General features: G+C 40.9%; 1 protein-coding gene across 2 annotated transcripts in view; it reads left to right on the forward strand.

Moving 5' to 3' along the window:
* The window catches only part of UBE4B (ubiquitination factor E4B), a 63034-nt gene extending 42967 nt beyond the window's left edge, over positions 1 to 20067 (forward strand). For both annotated transcript variants that reach the window (XM_044996394.1, XM_044996395.1), the window contains 16 exons: positions 177 to 293; positions 380 to 478; positions 1053 to 1166; positions 2178 to 2376; positions 2605 to 2743; positions 4977 to 5076; positions 5930 to 6057; positions 6416 to 6514; positions 7911 to 8146; positions 10017 to 10143; positions 11288 to 11432; positions 14332 to 14466; positions 15190 to 15381; positions 18087 to 18261; positions 18892 to 19038; positions 19529 to 20067. In XM_044996394.1, the coding sequence (XP_044852329.1) occupies positions 177 to 293; positions 380 to 478; positions 1053 to 1166; positions 2178 to 2376; positions 2605 to 2743; positions 4977 to 5076; positions 5930 to 6057; positions 6416 to 6514; positions 7911 to 8146; positions 10017 to 10143; positions 11288 to 11432; positions 14332 to 14466; positions 15190 to 15381; positions 18087 to 18261; positions 18892 to 19038; positions 19529 to 19590 (2214 nt within the window). In that variant the 3' untranslated portion in view covers positions 19591 to 20067. The remainder of the gene's footprint in view (positions 1 to 176; positions 294 to 379; positions 479 to 1052; positions 1167 to 2177; positions 2377 to 2604; positions 2744 to 4976; positions 5077 to 5929; positions 6058 to 6415; positions 6515 to 7910; positions 8147 to 10016; positions 10144 to 11287; positions 11433 to 14331; positions 14467 to 15189; positions 15382 to 18086; positions 18262 to 18891; positions 19039 to 19528) is intronic.
* Positions 20068 to 20452: the final 385 nt, after the last annotated feature.

A 20452-nucleotide genomic window follows, 5' to 3' on the forward strand; every position in this document is an offset into this window, starting at 1 on the left:
GAAGTTCAGAGAGACATAAAACAAAGATTGCTTGCTTAGCTTTCTGAAGCACTACAGACTTCACCATTTTGCTATCAGTGTGATGGGATGATGAAGAATCAACAAATGCAGATAGAAAAAGAGTGTTAATGATTTGGCTGCCCTATCAATGTCTTCCTGTTCCTTTTTTTTGGTAGGTTGTTTCTTTGCCCTTGTGGTTGCCTAAACCTGTAAGCCCAGGTGCAGGACGAGAGTTGCAAAGACTCTCTTACCTTGGAGCTTTCTTCAGTCTCTCTGTCTTTGCTGAAGATGATGTAAGTACTATGCTGGCTGCAGTCTCTCATCTGGAAAAGAACCCAAAAGATGTGTTTGTACTCCTTGCAAATTTTTTTTCTTTCAGATTAAAGTAGTTGAAAAATATTTCTCAGGGCCTGCCATTACTCTTGAAAACACGCGGGTTGTTAGCCAGTCATTGCAGCATTACCTGGAATCTGCAAGAGTAAGTATCCTGATATTTAATTGCTGCCGGAGGGTGGGTTTGTGGTTTTTGGGTTTGGGGTTGGGGTTGGGTTGGGTTGGGTTTGGTTTGGTTTGGTTTTCCATAATGTGGGTGAAGTGTTTTACAAAATATAGACCATTCACTAAACAATAAAGTAGTTAAGAAGAGGGTGAGCAAAAACCCAACAAGAAGAGTTTAACCAGAGAGTCACAACACTAGGAGATTGTTCTGTAAGCCCCCTACCCAAACCCAAGGAATATCGGTACGGTTACCACCAGCTATTGATTATTCACAAATGTCTCTCAACGTTCAGTTCTTGTGGGTGGATGAGTAAAGAAGACCTGGTACATTTCCACAGTGATTGTGTTGCCATGATTTTTAAGCTATAATCTTTTGTAGATAACATTCTTCTGTAAATACATATTTTTCATACCTGGGATAGCTGTGTTCTTTACAAGAAGACTACAACAGACTAGTAGATTCTGTATAATACTTGGAACATGCACATGTGTCTCCATGCTGCTGTTTTCATGATCTTGCTGTTCAGTGACATAATTTTCACTTTAAATTTCAGCAAGAGCTGTTTAAGATTCTACATAGTATTTTGCTGAATGGTGAAACTCGAGAGGCAGCTCTCAGTTACATGGCAGCTGTTGTTGATGCCAACATGAAGAAGGCACAGATGCAGGTAAAGACTGAACTCTCTTCCTCATTCACAGATGTAGTTAGCACAAATAGTTCTAAGTGGCTGAGGCGGTGGTAGTTTTAACAGAAGACAACAGACGTTCTAGGGCCTGAAGCAACCAGGAATTCCATCTAGGCCATTCTTTCAATATTATTTTTCTGAACATTCTTCTTTTTTTTTTAAATGAATCTATTTTGCCCTGTTTGTACTCCTCTCTGAGTACTGAACTATCTAAATTTGTTAGAACACAACCCTCCTTGGCTGAAGTTTGTGCTTTTTTATTGATATGTGCTCTTCCTGGCAGCTTCCACCAACTGGCTGCAATAAAAACTTGTTTTCTCCCCCAGTTAACGAACTGCCAAGCACTCACTTTATTTGTGGCTCTTGTAAATTTGAGTAAGCCCTAGTGAGAATTGGCAAAATTCCATTGAAGCAACAGCGCTGATTTTTTTTTTGCCATTGGTTAGTTGATTTTTGCCTTGGTATAACCTGATTGTGAATCCTAAAATTGTGCGGTTTGAGGCATCAGTGTTTTGAAGTCCCCATTTTCCATCCATGCAAACATTTTGAAACTATCTGCAGAACTGTTTTCTTCAAGGTGAAACAAAGAACTACTGGAAATGTTGCTAGTATGGTAAAATTTAAGAACTGAAGCTTAGCTACTTTATGAATCTTTCCTGTTCCTGGCTGTACCTACGCTAAAATTTTTGAAGAAGCCTCTGAGACCCTTTCCCCCTCTTTTTCTCTCCCCTAAGTATGTGCGTTTAGTAGTCATAAAAATGACTGGTGGCTGACACACACAGCGCAGGGAAATGCTGTTAACAGTTACAGCTGCTCATATTCTAGTTAGCCTTAGAGGTCCTGGTCCTTCTTTTATTTGTTGTTTTAACCATGCATTGTGTATTAGCGATGGATGCTTGAGTCCCAGGCCTGCCAACTGCAATGGTCTGTTGCCTGCTGCTTTCTTCTTAGCTGGCATATTCTAGCATTCACTTTCTCTCCCTTGTCTTGCAGACTGATGATCGGATGGTGTCTACAGACGGTTTTATGCTCAACTTCCTTTGGGTGCTGCAGCAGCTTAGCACGAAGATAAAGCTAGAAACGGTTGATCCCACCTATATATTCCATCCCAGGTGTCGCATCACTGTCCCAATGGATGAGACAAGAGTGAAAGCAACAATGGAGGATGTTACAGGCTGGATGGCTGAGCTTTGTGAGTAAAGAGCATGCATTGTCTACCTTTTGTCTCTACCCTTTTGTTCTGGTATAAGGGATATCACAAAACATTCAGTACCATAAATGTTTTGCTTGGGACTGTCTGTTGCTTTTATAGCTTGTTTTAAGACTGCAGAGAAGTGTGAGTTATTCGAAGTCTCTGAGCATTAATTCATGTAGCTTTTTTTCTTACTCTCCTTCATCCTGTTTTGTTCTTTTTTTGTAGACAGGGATCAGTCTCCATGTTCTGAACCGAAATTCCCAACGGAATGCTTCTTCCTAACCCTGCATGCCCATCACCTCTCCATCCTGCCAAGCTGCCGCCGCTACATCCGTAGACTGCGGGCCATCAGGGAGCTCAACAGGTTAGAAGTTGTGTTAGTTACCTAGCATGTGTTCTACAGTTTTCCCTGCCACCTTGACTAGTAGGTGCTTTCCTATATATGATTATGGTTCTTGCAAATTTGATGGAAATTAAAACTACAACTTAAGTAAATCCAGGCTATGGAGTATTGGGGAGTTTTATCGACTGGTCAGTCTGCTGCTTTGATAGCTCTTGCAGAGTATTTTGTGTCTGCAGGTTCTGGTTCTGCTGATGCGTACAATGGCATCCATCGTGACTTCAAACAATAGTGGGAGGAAAGGATGCTGTTTCTATATAGGCTCTCAGACTCTAGGGGTAGTCCTAGAGAGCACTGGATAGTATCCTAGCGGATACAGAGTTGCAATGTTTTGATAGTTTAAACTTTGTTGAATAGTCAGTGGTATGATTGGGGATGTTGGTGTTTTAAACCTTTTGCATTGCTGTGGAGGTGCATACACATGTATCTCTGACATGCAGGTCATTGTAGTGGTTGCTTGACAAGCAGCATTTCCTCTCCTGTGTCTGGGATGTTGTGTTATCCCCCCTGCAGAACAGATGTTTATCTGTTCCTTGTGGCTACTATGGTCTTGGTGGATATCAAATTATCTCCTTCATTATATAAAAGCTTTCACAGTGAATTCTAAGGTAGCTGCATATATAATTCAACTACTGGTTTGTCATTTTTTAAAAAATTGCTTAAGTTCTGATGCTGACATGAAGATGCTGTTGTTTTCCCTTCTTGACATGAATCCAAATAAACTTTTTATAGCTGCTGGATTGCTCAACCTCAAGGGACTTTCTCAGTTAAAATAAATAAAAGCAGATTGCACAGCATCAGTGTTTTCCACTATTTATAATTCTATTCACTTAGTAAAAGTCCCTTGACATTAAAATGGCAGGTTAGTTGGAGGATTTTTGAACTTTATTTACAGTATAGACATACAAAAGGCTAGGAAAGCTGTTGATATCTGTGTGTGAACAGTCAACACATGTTTTACATAAGTATTTTCAAATAAACCAGACCCTGGATTTTAAAAAGGAATCACTCCTTTTTCCTTATTTGGAATGTAGTGTTGTCAATCTTGAGTTATTTCCGTGCATGCTCAGTGCTCACCAGGAAACACTTAGCCCCCTGTAAACTCAGGCCATATATTTTGATGTCACTAATGAAAGAATTCAGGTCAGATAATGATCTGCAGCAGATCAAGGCTGGGGAGACTAGTTTACATCCAGGGGTGGTAGGAAATAGAATCATAATAATGTAGAATATAAAATCTAAAATACATTAAGATTAATACCCACATAGACAAAACATTAATCAGCTGCTGCTTTTTAAATGAATTAAGTCCAAATGATGAGACTTGAATAGCTTTGTTTGGATGGTTGTGTGACACAGTCATTGGACTTAACTTATATCCTGTGTTAGGTCTAGGCTGACTGTGACCATGGTGGAGGGGGCAAAACTCAATCTTGGTTATAATGATGGGCCTTGCACTGAAGGGGAGAGCATGAGCAGCTTCCCCATTGCTTGTGCTCTTTCCCCACAGGCTTGAATTGTAATGGGGGTTGTGCATGGAGACAGGGGCTGCCAAGAGAAATCTTTTCTAGAAGGCGGTTGAGAGGGAGGTGCTGGGAGTGCATTTGTATCTGTCCTACAAAGAAGAGGAAGGTATTTTGAACCGTTCCTGATACCAACCTTCCCATCTTCCTCTAGTAGCTTCTGCTTTTCATCTCTCTGCTCTTAGTTTGGGGGGGTGAATGAGATATGGCCTTTGCTTGCCTGCTTGTCAGATGTTCTGGAGCAGGCTCCCTCTAACACAGGGTTACTATTCTTAATGACATGATTTTAATTCTGCTTTTTATAGAGATTGTGAATTTGGTACAAACCAAAGTATTAGAAATGTGATTAAAGTGATGAATGTGTCTGGAGGGGAAATCCTTTCCCTGCTGTCCCACCAGTAATATTTGTTTGCTGTAGTTCTTGTTTGCTTAATCAATCGTGAAACTAGTGTACTTCGTGTATCCCAGCATTTGGCCTTGAAGATTTTTGTTTTTCCTTTCAAAAGATGCAAGAGTAATTTGCTGTCCTGGTGATGAATTTTTGTAATCTCATTTTTTTTTTCTTCCCAAATTTCTTTCCTTTGTAATTTGAAATCAGGTAGTGTAAATGTTTTACCTGCTGTCATCATATGTCCCCTTTACTGTCATCACTAGTGATTTCATGTGGTTTACAGGACTGTGGAAGATCTGAGAAACAATGAAAGTCAATGGAAAGAGTCTCCTCTAGCTACCAGACATCGAGAAATGCTGAAACGCTGTAAAACACAACTTAAGGTTTGTAACTAGTTAGGATGACAACTAAATGGCCCTGTCAACCTGTGTGTGTGGTGGTAGTTCTTTTTCAATGGAAGAGGTTTGCTAGCAACCATGTTTTCACAGATGTTTGAAAATATGTCTTAGGTATATAGGATAATCATTTTCAATATATTACACTGTTCTATACCTTTTGACTTAAGAACACTATATAATATGCACAGTACAATACAGGATGAGAATGCTTAGCACTTACAGAGCAATTTTAAATGTAAAAGCAGATTACAAAAATCAGTTCATGCAACACCCTTCTGAGGAATGATGGTGTTGCTGTTTCCATTTCTCGGGTGGATAAATAACAGCACAGAGAGTGAGTGACTTGCTCAGGGGCTCATACAATTTCTGTCTAAACTGGGTGTAGAAATCCAGAGCTCCTGACTCTCAGTCCTAAACTCTTTCTGAAGTGGATGCACTGGAATCCTTCATTATGAATTTCAATACCCTGTTTAATTGTTGTAACTGTAAATTGATGGGAATATTCTACTCTGTACCATCTAGATAGCTTTTTCTGACAATTTCTCAGCTCATCTAGCTTCTTAACTCTCCTGTTCTTACTGTTGGAATATTTGCTCCATAACTACAAGTTAGTCAAGGTTTTCTCCTTGTGGATCTAGTTGAGTTGTATTCATCTGTCTTTGTTGATATATTGTCCTGTTCTTTGGGCAATGATAAAATATTTTGTATGGAGGGAGGGGCAGAACTGTCTTAATTATTGGGAGTGTTGAGTGGAGTGGATGGATTTGACCTTCATACTGTGTTTCTTGTATCTTGCTCTTGATTAGCCTTTTGTGTGCATCTTCTCCTCCTCCTGCAGAAACTGGTGCGGTGCAAGGCTTGTGCAGATGCTGGCTTGCTAGATGAGAACTTTCTGAGGAGGTGTCTGAATTTTTATGGTATGGTGATTCAGCTGTTGCTTCGAATCCTCGACCCTGCCTACCCCAAGTGAGTTTCAGGGCTGGGTGTGTAAATCACTATCTGAAATATCTGATACCAGCTGTGTCTACCTCAACATTACCACCTACTGGGACTCCTAAATTTGTGATCAGTTCTTGTCAATGAATGACAGTTTTTAGACTGTAAGTCTGATTTATGTTGTAATTTCAATTACAGCTGTAAAAACCTGAGTTATGTTTTGCTAATTGGAAGAGCTGAGAAAATTGAAGTTTTAAAATCCAATATTTATGAAAATATCTGTAAAGGGCCATTTGGAAATTCGGTAGTAGAATGCAGAAGATATTATTTAACCCTGGTATTCTGCTGTCCTCCTTTTAACCCTGTCACTGTCTTTTCTATTCCACAGCATAGTACTGCCTTTAAATCCTGATGTCCCGAAGATGTTTGCAGCACTGCCCGAGTTTTATGTGGAAGATGTTGCTGAATTTTTATTTTTTATTGTACAGTAAGTGAAGTCATGTTTGAGGCAAACTATTATGCTTCCCAATCCTACATCACAGACGGTGTTCTTGTAATTGGCTATGGGCTCCCTTCTCTACAACTGAAAACCAGTCAGAACTCTGAGCTAAGTCAGTTCCAGTTCCAGCGCAAAGAGAGGGACTAATAAGAAAAAGATCAATGATTTCTCTGGAGGGAAAAAAGGCAGAAAAAGAAGGGTGAGGGGAAGCAAACTGTGGTGAATATCAGTTGCCTAGACCTTGCAGGCCCCCCTGCGTGCATGTCTGAGAGGGTAGATCCAAGGTTTGCTTTAGCTGTGCTTTTTCCCCCTGTCTCTGGTCTTTTCCTACTTGGGTTTTTTATCTAATCTTCTTTCATTTCTCTAATTTTTTTCTTGCTTTTGTGAGTCTCTGTCCCTCTTTCCAGCTCACTAGAAGGCTGCATGTTGCCTGGGCAGATGGGCTAAGCATCTGTTGGGGACTCATACGGCTAGGCTGGTTTGCTGTTGCACGAAGCTGTTTATCGTGAGAGCCAAGGGGAGAAGCTTGTGGCAGTGGGCTGTTGCCGTTGCATGCAGCCCTCTATGTGTTAGCTGCTTTTGTTGCTGACTGCATTCGAAGTCATTGCAGAAAGAGGAATGGGGCTGTGGACATGGCTTTCAAAGAGCCAATTTCTGCTTTACCCACAGGCATGGAGCATTTTTGCAGAGGAGATTGCCTTACTCCGTGTCTGCCCCAATCTCCTTTGCTGCCCAAGTGTCTCTTAGAAGTAGGGGGTTCACCAGTGACACTGCCCTTCAGAATGGGAGATGCTTTCGTAGACTGTTATAAATTGAATGTAGTACCATGTGGTGTTAAAAAGGCAATTTCTCTTAGATATTGTAATAAGGTCTGAGGTATTAACCATCTCTAGAGCAGTATTAAAGATAAGAAATGACCCACTAATAAACAAACATTCACTTTAATTTGTAGATTTGCCAGAATCACATTAACTTCTAAGATTTATCTCATTAAAGCCGAATATGGCTGTTCCCTCAGACTTGAGGGTCCACTGGTGTTCATAGAATTCAGGCGATCTCAGTCCTCCTTCAACCCCACAGGGCTTCAAAAAGAGGCAGCAGTTGTCCCTGCATGCCTAGGAGGTAGCAAGCATTAAAGTAGCACTTCAAAGTAGTGTTGACTCCATATGAAATGCAACAACTGATTGTGGTTGTGCTTCAAAGGTGATCCCTGGAAACTATTACTGGCAAGAACACCTAATGTAGCTGAATCAGAGTTTAGTTCCATAATGACTTAATGCTTTTGCTGGGGCTAACAGGTAGTCTGACCTGAGTTGCCTATGACAATATGTAGATGAATCCTTTACAAGTTTTGTGTTCCCCTTCCCCCCTCCGCTATCTTCAGATACTCTCCTCAGGTGCTTTATGAGCCCTGCACTCAGGACATTGTGATGTTCCTTGTTGTGATGCTGTGCAACCAGAACTACATCCGAAACCCGTATCTGGTAGCAAAGCTGGTGGAGGTGATGTTCATGACAAACCCAGCTGTTCAGCCACGGACCCAGAAGTTCTTTGAAATGATTGAGAATCATCCTCTCTCCACTAAATTGTTAGTCCCCTCGCTGATGAAGTTTTATACAGGTAAGATATTGTGTTTGCAGGGTTATTGATGAACACAGAGTGGTGAAAGCTTTGTAAGGCAAGAGGTTCTGTCAGTCTGCTTAGGCTCTTAAAAAAAAAATCAGTCAGTCCTTTGGAACATCTTTAGATGTTGTCTTGTCGTATTACTTTCTGACCACCTTTGTGCTGCTTTATTGTAGCCTGACACTAGCAGTGCTGCAGTGGCACTTTGATTCCAAAGCAGGAAAGTTGGGGTTTTTTTTGGTTTGTTTTGCCTTTTTTTTTTTTGGGTGGGTGGGGGCACGGGGGTGCTTGGAGATGAAATTTTTTTGTGCATGAGCTTCTAAGTGCCCTGATAGCCACAAAAACCTTGGACAGCCCTTGAGGGCTCTTCCCCTGGGAAGTCATCAGTCTCCTTCAATCCACTCTGATGTCCCATCTCTCCTAGCTTTTCAAACATCCATCCCAGGGATCCAGTAAGTCTAGGTGGCCTTTCAGCTATCTCAGCTTCAGATCTACCATGATCTGCCACCTTTATTGCACTGTGGAGCACAGAGTCATAGAACATATAGGAGTTGAATTGAATAGGGCAGAAAAGGAATCACATAGTCCTACACACAAATGCTATTTTTCTTTTCCTAAAATAAATAAATAAAAACACAAAGCCTACACTAATACAATACGCTGATATTTTAAATGCACAAAAATTAATTCATCTGAGTGTTCTGGCTTCACCTTTTTTCCCAGTTTTTTTTTTTCTTGCTTAATTTCATTATTTGGCTACATCCTTCTGCCGTATTCTGTTTTATGTTAATGTGACCTTAACTTTTGCACAGTGCCACTTACTCTGGGATGGTCACTACAGAAGAATAAGTGTATAGTATAATCTCCAAGCAGTTCAAGTTATCTCTCTAGTAAGCATTTATTGACTACACTGCGCATGTTTTCAGCCACTAATAACCATATTATTTTCCCTGAAAAACATCAACCAATCTAAACAAAAAAACCCCAAGTGAATTAGTAAAATTTAAAAAATCAAAACCAAAAGCAGTACCCCAAAAAGGGAGAAGAACCATATACCCCATGAGGTACACTAGAGATTTCATTATTGCTATTGATTTTACATGGATAGTGGTCAGATGCTGTGGTGATGAGCAGAAATATTAAACCCTGAGAAACATGGATATTAAATCAGATTACTACACATTTGAAAGGGGTCTACAGTTGATGTAGAAACAACTCAATTTCCTGATTTTTGGGGTGGGGGGGGAGAGTGATTAAAATACTCAACATAATGTTGAGGTAGCAGATTTTTTTTGTATTCAGTAATCCAGGTTTTTTTATGGGTCTCTATATTCACTTTAATTATTTATCTTTAGCACCTCACACATTGGAGAGCCCAAACAATGCAGGTTTTTTAAACATGGAATAAAAGTAGTATGTAAGGTATTCTCCTCCAAAGATGCTGCATCATGAGACTTGCTTTCCTTTGAAAGGAAGGTTGATTCTGAGAAATAAAGTGAGCGATGCCCCTTCAAAATTGGGACCAAGATGGAATTTTACAGATGTCAGAGTGGTAGCTGTGTTAGTCTGGATCAGCAAAAACAACAAGGCATCTGATGAAGTGGGTTCTAGCCCACAAAAGCTTATGCCCACAAGTCTCTAAGGTGCCACAAGAATTCCTCATTGTTTTTACAGATGTGATTTTTTTTTTTTTTTTTGCAGCTTTCAGCTGTACCTGATCAGTTAGATTGGGGATGGGGTGGGGAGTGTGGTACGTGGCTACCTAGTAAGTTAGCACAGCATACTGGAGAGAAATTTTGATGATGGAGTTCTAGTTTTGATGATGGGGTTCTAGTTTTACTACTGGGGTCTTCTATTTTCTTCTCAGATGTTGAGCACACTGGAGCCACCAGCGAGTTCTACGACAAATTTACAATCCGCTACCATATCAGCACCATTTTCAAAAGCCTTTGGCAGAACATAGCTCACCATGGCACCTTCATGGAAGAGTTCAAGTGAGTAAAATGTTGTAAATGCCAGAGATAACTGCTCAGACACTCGCCTTGGATTTCTGTAGTGTGGAGACCACTGGAGCAAGGATCTGAGGCTGATCCCTCCAACTAGGATATGTAGCCGAAGAGCCAGACTACTCAAAGATATTTAGCTTCAGAACATGAAAAAAATGTACAAGACCCAGAGCTGCAAGAAGAAAACTCCCCCCAGTATTTATTTTCAAATGTGCCTCCCTATGCTGCTGTGCATACTGCTTGCTTCTCTGTTGTGTTGGAGGGCACATCTTCTGCGCACTCCCCAGATCTTGGTCATGTTATGCCACAAATATCGTGAAAAATGCACTTCCTTTAGTCTTTGTTAGTTGCTACCTTGTGCTTCTTCTGAGTGTTTTCCTGAGATCACAGTGGTGATCCCAGTTGGGAACCACTGTGTGTTTTTCTGAGCATACTTTTTTGTTTCCAGTTAAATCATAGAATCATAGAATATCAGGTTTGGAAGGGACCTCAGGAGGTCATCTAGTCCAACCCCCTGTCAAAGCAGGACCAATCCCCAAATGACCCCCTCAAGGATTGAACTCTCAACCCTGGGTTTAGCAGGGCAATGCTCAAACCACAGAGCTATCCCTCCCCCCACAGTTGTTAATGTCTGTCGTGTTATAGTCCAGATGTGCAGAGACAGGGATTATCCATTTCATCCTTTTAGTCCCCCTGATGGTCTGTCCCAGATTCCATTTCCAGACCCTGGTGGAGTTTATTTGGGCCTCTCATGTGAGTTCCTAGATAATTGACAATTTTTCTGTCACTGGCCAACAAGAGCTGCTTTATCCATTGAAAAAGGATTTTCCCTCCTCCTGTTTTACTCTTGTTTGGGCTCTCTTGCTCTTGGCTATTACTGTCAGGAAGGGGAGGATACCTCTTTTGATCAGTCCCAGCTTACATGATTAGACCTTTCCATTATAGCCATTCTAAACACAGAGGAATGTAGTCTCTGGACTCTGATTCACCTGGCCTGTGGAGTGGGGGAATTAATTATTCAAACCGTGGTATGAAGAAGGAATGTTGGTAGTGCTCCAGATTGAGAGATGCATTCTGGATTGAATGCTCCTGTTGTACTGTGCAGCGATAAATGCGTTTCAATGTTTTCCAGCTCTGGGAAGCAGTTTGTTCGCTATATCAACATGCTGATAAATGATACAACTTTCTTGCTGGATGAGAGTCTGGAGTCCCTAAAACGGATCCATGAAGTTCAAGAGGAGATGAAGAACAAAGAACAGTGGGACCTGCTGCCTAGGGTGAGCATGTTGTTTGTTTTTTTTTCCACAGTGCCCCTTCCTTTCTTATGGTAAGATTTCTTTGGCTAAGGGTAGCAGAGCAGCTCCTGGAGGTAGCATTGCTTGCTGCTACCATAGGCAGGGTCACTTTGGGAACTGCTTCCTGAAAGAGAATCCAGGCTGCAGAGCTATGTCAGGGCTGGCACTGGAGGGGAGGGTATATGAGTCTTTTAAGAAATCGTGTATTTAAAATGCTAAATGGAGAAATTGAGGCTTGTAATCCTTTTTCAAAGGAAGTTCTGGAAGATGTCCACCAGCTGAGTTCACTTCAAAGAACTGTCCCAGTAAAGACCTTTTTTTCTCCTAATGTATTGAGCTCGAAGCAGGCTTTGGGATGGAAAGGAAGAGAATAAATGCCAGGATTGTGTTGTTATACAATAATTGTATGCATTCACCCACCAATGTCAGATATTTTTATACTGAGGTTACTGATTTCAAAAATCTAAAATAAAAAAGATCCATTTTGCAGAGTTCCTTTCAGATGAGAACATTCTAAAGTCTGTATTTTCCCTACAGCGTTACTTCTTCCTTTTGATACAGATAAGCATTAGCTATCCTAAAACTTTCATACAACAAGAATGTGGACAGCTGGCTCAGATAGAGCACATGCGTGCAAATCTTGGAAGTGGATAATCCTTACAATGCAAACAGTGGTGGCAAAAAATAGAGCATTAAAGCCCAATGTAAAGTAGGCAGCTGGATTATTCTTTTCTTAAATAGTCTTGGATAAACTTAAAATATACCGGGATAGTAAATGACTGTATGCAGTTGTCCTGGGATTCACTTACCATACAGCTATGGAAATATTCTGCATGGTTGTAATCTTCGGTGCTTAGGTGGCTGCATGTGTATGTGTGAAGGAGAAGATTGAAGTTCCACTTTGTAGTTGTAATGGATTATCTAGTTGCAGACATGTTGATGTCTGTCACGGGGGGAAGAATACGAATTACTGTAGCGTGTTAAAAGTTAGAGATCGAAACGACCTTTTAGATTAGAGTCCAGTCCATTGACAAGTGCAGGATATAATCCCAATAGAAAATTTACCAAATATTAAACTGACAACTGCACTTGGTTGTAGTCAGCAACACTGTCTTTTCATATTGCAGCAATATCTGTAAAATACGAATAATGCTATGCAAATGGACTGTAAAGAGTGCTGCTTTAGTATGTAAATATTACAAGGATAGTATAAAAGCTGATGGGTCTGGAAATGAACACCATTTTTTGGTCATCTCTCGTGCTATTTTTATAACATTTGTATTGATTAAAAATAGTTTCTTTGTTTCAAGCTAGAAGTGGCTCCAATACAGCACTCTGTAGGGAAGTATCAGAGGGGTAGCCGTGTTAGTCTGGTTCTGTAGAAGCAGCAAAGAATCCTGTGGCACCTTATAGACTAACAGATGTTTTTGCAGCATGAGCTTTCGTGGGTGAATACCCACTTCTTCGGATGCAAGTAGACTTGCATCCGAAGAAGTGGGTATTCACCCACGAAAGCTCATGCTGCAAAAACATCTGTTAGTCTATAAGGTGCCACAGGATTCTTTGCTACTCTGTAGGGAATTAGCATTTAGAACTTACTCAGGGTTTTGGATCAGCAGAGGCTGATCTAGCCTTTGGCAGGAGCGGGGATAGCTCCCTGGCTGATGAAGGTCTCAAAGTTCAACCCTTACTGTTCCTCACTTTAGACCTAACTTCCCTTCTGGACGTCACTTATTTAGTATCGTTCTCACATTTGTTGTTGTCACCTAGTGGAACTCCCTATACGAGGAACATCTATATTCCATGTTGATAATCGGAGTCCTACTGACTGGGTGTATGATTATAAAAAACATTCTTCCATACAACCTGTATGGAATTAGAGTTGGAACAGTTCTGTTTATGACCTCCAGTCCATCCTCCAGCTAGGGCAGAATGGTTCTCTGTAATGTATTCTCCAGCACTTTTTTGTCAAGTCTGGTTTTAATAGAAGATTCAGAGATCATTAATAGGTTGTGACATATAGGTCATGAGTCATGTTTCAAATCTAGAGAAACTTTACCTTTCAGGTGACAAACAGCATGACCTTGATACCTGACAGTCCTGTAGGAGCTTGCTGCTAATTGTGCAGAGCTGAAAGTTGTGCAATAACTCATCCACATGACTCTCTCTGATTTACTTTTGAAAGATGCGTGGATCTCTGAGAGCCCATATCTCTTTCCCATAAAAGTAATTAAGAAAAAAAGATTCAACGTGCAGTTGTGGGTCAACAAAGTGACACTCTAAAAAATCACCTTCACAGCTTCTGCTTCATGTGTTCAGTCAGAATCAGGTTTGCTCTTCTGAAGCCTTTATGACTGTTTACTCCTGTTCGCATGGCAGAGCCATTACTAGGTGAAGGAGTGAACTGACACATCTATAGAATTGTTCCAATTTTAGAAGCTTTATTACCTGTGTTGATGAACAAGCCAAAAAGAACCCAGCCTGACTCTCCGTTCCAACATTGACTCTGCAGTGCTGGTATTTGGGATGGGGGAGAAACCCAGCCCACCCTTTTAACTGTATGTTGAGCAAATTGGATATGGAATCAGTGAGACGCACTAAACATGGGACCCCACCACGGTATCATTTGTACAATCATTTTTTGGAGTGATACAGCACTTTACAGCCTTGCTATTATCCACTTTTATACCCTTCCACCACACCACACCACACCAGACTTGTCTAGGACATGCTACTGAAGGGGAGCTGTACCTTAAATAAAAGAGCATCTTACTACAACTTGAACCACAGTCTCTAACTCTGCTCCCTGCCAAAAGGATGCTAGATCATGTCTGTTTAGGGAGTTATAAGGACTTGTAATTGTGGCATGTTTATTTTCTAGGACCAGCAACAGGCTCGGCAGTCTCAGCTTGCTCAGGATGAGCGTGTATCCCGCTCGTATCTTGCCCTGGCAACAGAAACTGTTGATATGTTCCATATCCTTACCAAGCAGGTTCAGAAGCCTTTCCTCAGACCTGTAAGTATAAACTGTTCTGCTCTAGTGTTCCTCATTGCCTGCCTGGTTTTCAGCTTCTTTAATATGCGGGGTGGCTCTTTTTTACTGGATAAAATCCTGGAGATAAGCTGTAATGTTATCCACAGTGCACTGAAATCTAATTCTAAGCATATGAATTATAGGTAACAATGATTTGGTGCTATAAAATGCATTTCCTTAGTCCGTGAGATGTTAATGGTGCTTTTAGACATGTCAGTTTCCCTGTGTGTTTGGATTATAACAAGCATGTTGCGATGATGCCAAGATTGGACGGTAGGAAGGGCGTTCTAGGATTTGTTTGTGGAGACTGTTTCTGTCCTTCCAGCCTGAGAAAAGTGACCATGATTGTTGCAATCTGAAGAGGGACCTAGGCATGTGATGTTTTCATCTTGTCACCAACAGAAGAAACACCCCCTCGAATTATATTACTTACACTTTTTTAAATGTGTTTTTGGGCATATATTCAGTACAAGTTGCATTGTTTTCTACTTCATATGATGAACACTTGAGTTTGGATATAAGTATAACTGCTTGGAGATAGCAGTGAGGAAAGGCTCACCATGTGAAACTTACGAAATCAGTGGCAGTCTTCTTGAAGAGAAATCACAGTCTCTAATTCCTGAGCCTGATGCATGTGGTCCTTAAGGTGGTGTCCCTTCCCCAGTGCCTCCTCGTTTTCATTTGTACTTTATTTTGGCCTTCTAGGAACTTGGACCACGATTGGCTGCTATGCTGAACTTTAACCTTCAGCAACTGTGTGGCCCCAAGTGCCGTGACCTGAAAGTTGAAAACCCTGAAAAATATGGGTTTGAACCAAAGAAGCTGTTGGACCAACTGACTGATATTTACCTCCAGTTAGATTGTGCTCGCTTTGCTAAAGCAATTGCTGATGACCAGGTGAGCTCCAGAAAGAGAGGTGGGTATGGTGGTGGTGTGGGCAAACAGAACTGACAGAGCTTTGCAGAATCACTCCTGGAAGAGCTTGCCGACTATCTGTGCGTTGCCAACCAACCTCCTTCAAATGCATCTTTTCAATTTACTTTCCATGATTAATCTCTGCTTGGGCACTCTCTTCTCCTCTGAGACAGGTATGTTTATAAAGTGCTTTGCAAACCTATAGTGCTGTATAAATAATATGTAGTCATTCATAGACTATATGTAGCACTTTACATAGGCAGATCATTTTACAAATATTAACCATTACCTGCTTAGCCTCCCCTGTGAGGTAGAAGTAGTAGTATTGTGACCACTTTAGAGGGGAAACCAAGGCACAAGAGTGATTATGATCATGCCTGAGGCCACACAGAGGGTCTCTGGCAGAACTGGGATTGTGATCTAAGGGCCTCTTCTCACAAACCTAGGCTCATTCCTCTAGCAATAATCATTAGAGTGACACTTCTATATAAAATACTGGTGTGTGTGTGTGTGTGTGTGTGTGTGTGTGTGTGTGTGTGAGATCGATCATATAGGTAAACTATGGCTCATCTGTAACCTTAGTCCATTCCCCCCCCCCCCCCCCCCCGGCTAGGCTGAGAAATACAGGAAACAAACAGCATAAATAGAGAAAAGTAAATTGGATTTTTCCATTCTGATGATCTCACATGGTGTCAAAATAATGTAGGTAAAAAGATGCCCTTTGTTAGCTATCTAACTTTTTTAAAACTGACAGTGTCCCTTTAACACTATTCCAGTTCCCACACCAATGTGCTTTATTTTAGTTTGTCCCCATTGAGTTGTCCCTAGTACAAATGAGTTAATGTTGGATAACACAAAGCGGCTTCTCATTTAAAAAAAAAAAAAGGTGGGGGGGAGGGGGGTGACCTAGTGTCTTGGCAATGACAGGAAGGATAATCAAAGAAAATCCATGATGCTATAATACCGATTGGGTAAAAAGTATGTTCTAAAATGTTGCCTGTGTGTGGCAGAGATGTTCTAAAGCATTTTGATGGATCTCTGATTTGCAAATCCTAGCACGTAGAAGAAATTTTGAAGAGCTTTGCCAGCCCCCAGGCACAGTGCCATAGTTATGTTCTCCCCTCCAGGTTGGCATGGAGTTTGGGTGGGCACACTGTGTCCTGAGCATTGAATACAATGTTTCAGTGAGATCTGTAATACAGAGTAGAGAATTACCACTGTGTTTAGAACACTTTAAAATTCCCAAAGAAAACAGAAACTTGTCAAACCCTGTATGTTAAATCGTGTTTATTGCTTAGCTCAGTCTCATACTGTGTAGTTTAATAGGTGTTTATTAAAAGAGGGCTTTTGAAACTATGAAAATAAACTTTTAAAAGCTTATTTCAAAGCCCAGCACTCTGAAGATGCATGTAGGTGGCTTTATAGTCTCCAGAAAATAAGCAGTTTGCAAAAGTCCTTGTACATAGCTTTATTCTTAAGTTTTTATTAAACTGATGCCTAAGTGAGTTGAAGCTGTAAAGTATGCGTTCTGCCTGTGGCAGGTGTAGCTGCGCAGTTCTAGAAGCAGTGTGCCGCTGTTCCTGCAGTGTGATGCGTGGTGCATCGAACTGGCAGGCTCCCAGCAGGTACCAACTCCCTCACTGAGACTTCTTGCTCATTTTTGCAGCAGGATTTTTTTGCTGTTAAGGATCATACCTCTTCTGTCCCTTCCCAGAATTGTCTTCCACTTTGTCACAGATAAACAAAATATCAGCCTATCCCCTATAGCAACTGCATGTCCATTTTTAGCTTGTAAATCTTATTTTTTTTCCCCAATGCACGTGATTACCAGTATCCTGCTGGTGGGTGGGCTAGATACTCTGTGCTTTCATCCTTGTTTTCTAGATTTCCCCAGTGTCATACTGATTTCCACATCCCAACACTTGCATGGCATGTAACTACCCTTGGCAATAATTATACCAGTTAATAATTCAGAAAAGCCAAACTATAGGTGATGTTTCCACCAACATGTGCGAATTCATCTGTTAATATTGTGCCTTGTGGAAAAAGATGGCTCTATTCTAATCAGTTATCCCACTGTTGCAAGGCAGGTTGGGAGATTGGGCACACTGCTATTCCTCCTTACTGCATCACCTTATGCCATGATCATCTCACAAGCAAAGCAGGGTTGGGATGAATCCGTTATTAGAAGAATACCTAAAAGAAATGATTGGGGGATAGTGGTGGTGATTCAATAGATGACACACTTCCCTCTGAAAGAGGTGGTAGTGGAGCCTGAGTAGCTGAAGCTGCCATCCTTTTAGATGAAATATAAAATATATCACTTGTGTTCATAGTACGTGTCACAAAAGTAAGGGTGGTAACCCAGGTGTTCTGAGTAAACACCAACTATGACAATTAAGTTCAGCCTCCATAAACTCCTCTACAACTCCAATTGGATCTAGTACTCTTCATTTCCTATCCTACATAGATACACAGCAGTGCAGCAGCTGGACTCCATCCCAGAGGTGGCTACATTTCAGTGCTCAGTGAAGTGATTCCTATATTCCTCTTGCCTACCTCACATTAGTGTTAAGGCTTAATTAGTTTATTTTTACAAAGTGTTTTAAGATCCTTAGATGAAAGATGCTATAACTGAGCTAAGTTGTCACTAGTTCACATTTTCTCCTTATGTGGCTTGCTTGCAGAGGTCCTACAGCAAAGAGCTATTTGAGGAGGTTATTTCAAAGATGAGGAAGGCTGGAATCAAGTCCACGATAGCAATAGAAAAATTCAAACTGCTGGCAGAGAAAGTGGAGGAAATTGTTGCCAAGAATGCCCGTGCAGAAATCGATTATAGCGATGCTCCAGATGAATTCAGAGGCAGGTTGATTTTTTTTTTTAAATATTAACTTTTTTGGGGGGGCTGCAGTTGCTTAAAGTACGTATAAGGTATGTATGATTTAGACACGTGATTTCTAATGGAAACAGCCTACTGTTCTCTGTAGTCCTGAATCTTCCACCAATTCAGTGAAACAGTTCAGGTTTGCGTGAAAAGAGCAAAGTTGTTCAGGGACTGCATTATTCACACCTAGCCGTGTGCTTAGACCAGCTTTGCAGACACAGGTCATAAAACAGTACAAAGTCTCTGAGAGCATAGTGAAATGCTCGCACTTTACACTTCATTCTCCTTCCTAACTTTAAGTGAATGGCCAGCTCTGCATTCTAGGGCAGCCTTCATCCCAGCAATTCCCCATTTCCACCAGCAGTTCCCCACCTGTATGAGATCTAATCTGATGGTACCTTCACACCAATTCTGGATCAGTTGGCAGGAGACACCTAAGAAAGCTGCTTTTCCTCCCTTTGGGTTACCCTGTGTCACTTCAATAATGTATCTGGTCCTCGATGATACAGATTCTCCAGGTCACTTCTGTGCTGTGAGGCATCAGGAAAGCACTTACTTTGTCTTCTGTTTCTTTAATTTAATTACATAAGCTTCATCTATCTCTTCAGATCCACTCATGGACACTCTTATGACTGACCCTGTGAGGCTGCCATCTGGAACGATCATGGACAGATCAATCATCCTACGACACCTGCTGAACTCCTCCACTGACCCCTTCAATCGGCAGACACTGACAGAAAATATGCTAGAACCAGGTAGCTCTGCCTTTGTATTGATGGAGGGTTGTACCCTTGGGTATGTCTCAGGCTTCTGAAGGGCAGTGTCATAGCCTGGATAGAACAGCAGTCCTGTTCTGCCCTCCCCACTCTCAGCTTTGGCCCCGAGTCTCTCAGAAAAGTTCTAAGTTTTATTCTTTGCGGTCAGTCTTTGTATTGTTCCCTTCTTTATATGAATGAGTCCAGAGTTCCCACCATTTAGGCTAATGCATCTTATAACGGTAGGTAAATATTATATTCACTTCATAGATAGATAAAGTGAGGCAGAGAGAGATTAAGTGATTTGCCTGAAGTCACATGGCAAATTCATTACCAGCGCAGAAAATAGAGCTCTGGGGTTCCCTCTTCAGTCTCTGGCCTAGCCAAAGGACAGCACTATTTGTCCTGTAGTGGTTTCTCAGCTTGATGTTTCTATAACTTCACAAATATCACATTAACCATTTAATTTTTTTTCTCTCTTCATTCCAAGTGCCAGAACTGAAAGAGCAAATCCAAGCCTGGATGAGAGACAAGCAGAACACTGACCATTAAAAACTCCCTTGCAGTGCACGCCAAGGCCAATGAGAAGAGCAGGGCATGGATTGATGTAGTGATGATGGTGCATATAATCCACTGGAAGCTGAAGACGGAATTAACTTTCAGGGTGCCCACCACTACTGACTTGTAGTAATGACCAGAAGCATGTGGACGAGAAGAAAAGCAGCTTAATTCTTGTACATATATTTAAGTGATAACAATGGTCAATAGTGTGAAGGACAAATTAGGAAGTTTCTAATGTTACAAAACAAAGTCCTTCAATATGTCACAATTTGGGGGTTTTACAGCTGAATTATTTTAGCAAAAATGAATGGATCAGGGCAGCATCCCTTCAACTTTATTTTTTACAGCCAGATATTAATTAATTTTGATTGTGGTTAGAACCTTGGACACTTTGCTGCTAAAATAACTTTTTTTTCCCTTCCCCCCCCAACCTGCACTGCTGTCTTTTTTTTGGTAATGAAAACAAAACTCCCCAGTGAAAATAGTCCTTCCCTTGCCCCCAGGAGAACATATTCTGTGAGATAATTGTGCCTGCAACAAAGTGTTAATCTTGGGATCGTATTTTTATATTATACATTTTCGCATATTTGTTTTTTAATTGGTGTTAGATGACACAAAAGAATAATAATTTAAAAAATTTTTGACACACGGATTTTAAGTTGTTCTTTGAGATGTCCCATTTCTTTGTGTTGAATAGAAAAAAATCTTGATGCTCTGGTATTTTTGAAAAGCCTTATGATAGAACATGTTGAAACAGCTGCTACCTAGGAGGTTTTTGGGAATGCCAGGACTTCAGTGACTTAAAATAAAGAAATAAATAAATTCTTTTAAAGCCGGAGACATAAGTGACAGT

The sequence above is a fragment of the Mauremys mutica genome, chromosome 21, assembly GCF_020497125.1.
Source record: "Mauremys mutica isolate MM-2020 ecotype Southern chromosome 21, ASM2049712v1, whole genome shotgun sequence".
NCBI lineage: Eukaryota > Metazoa > Chordata > Testudines > Geoemydidae > Mauremys > Mauremys mutica.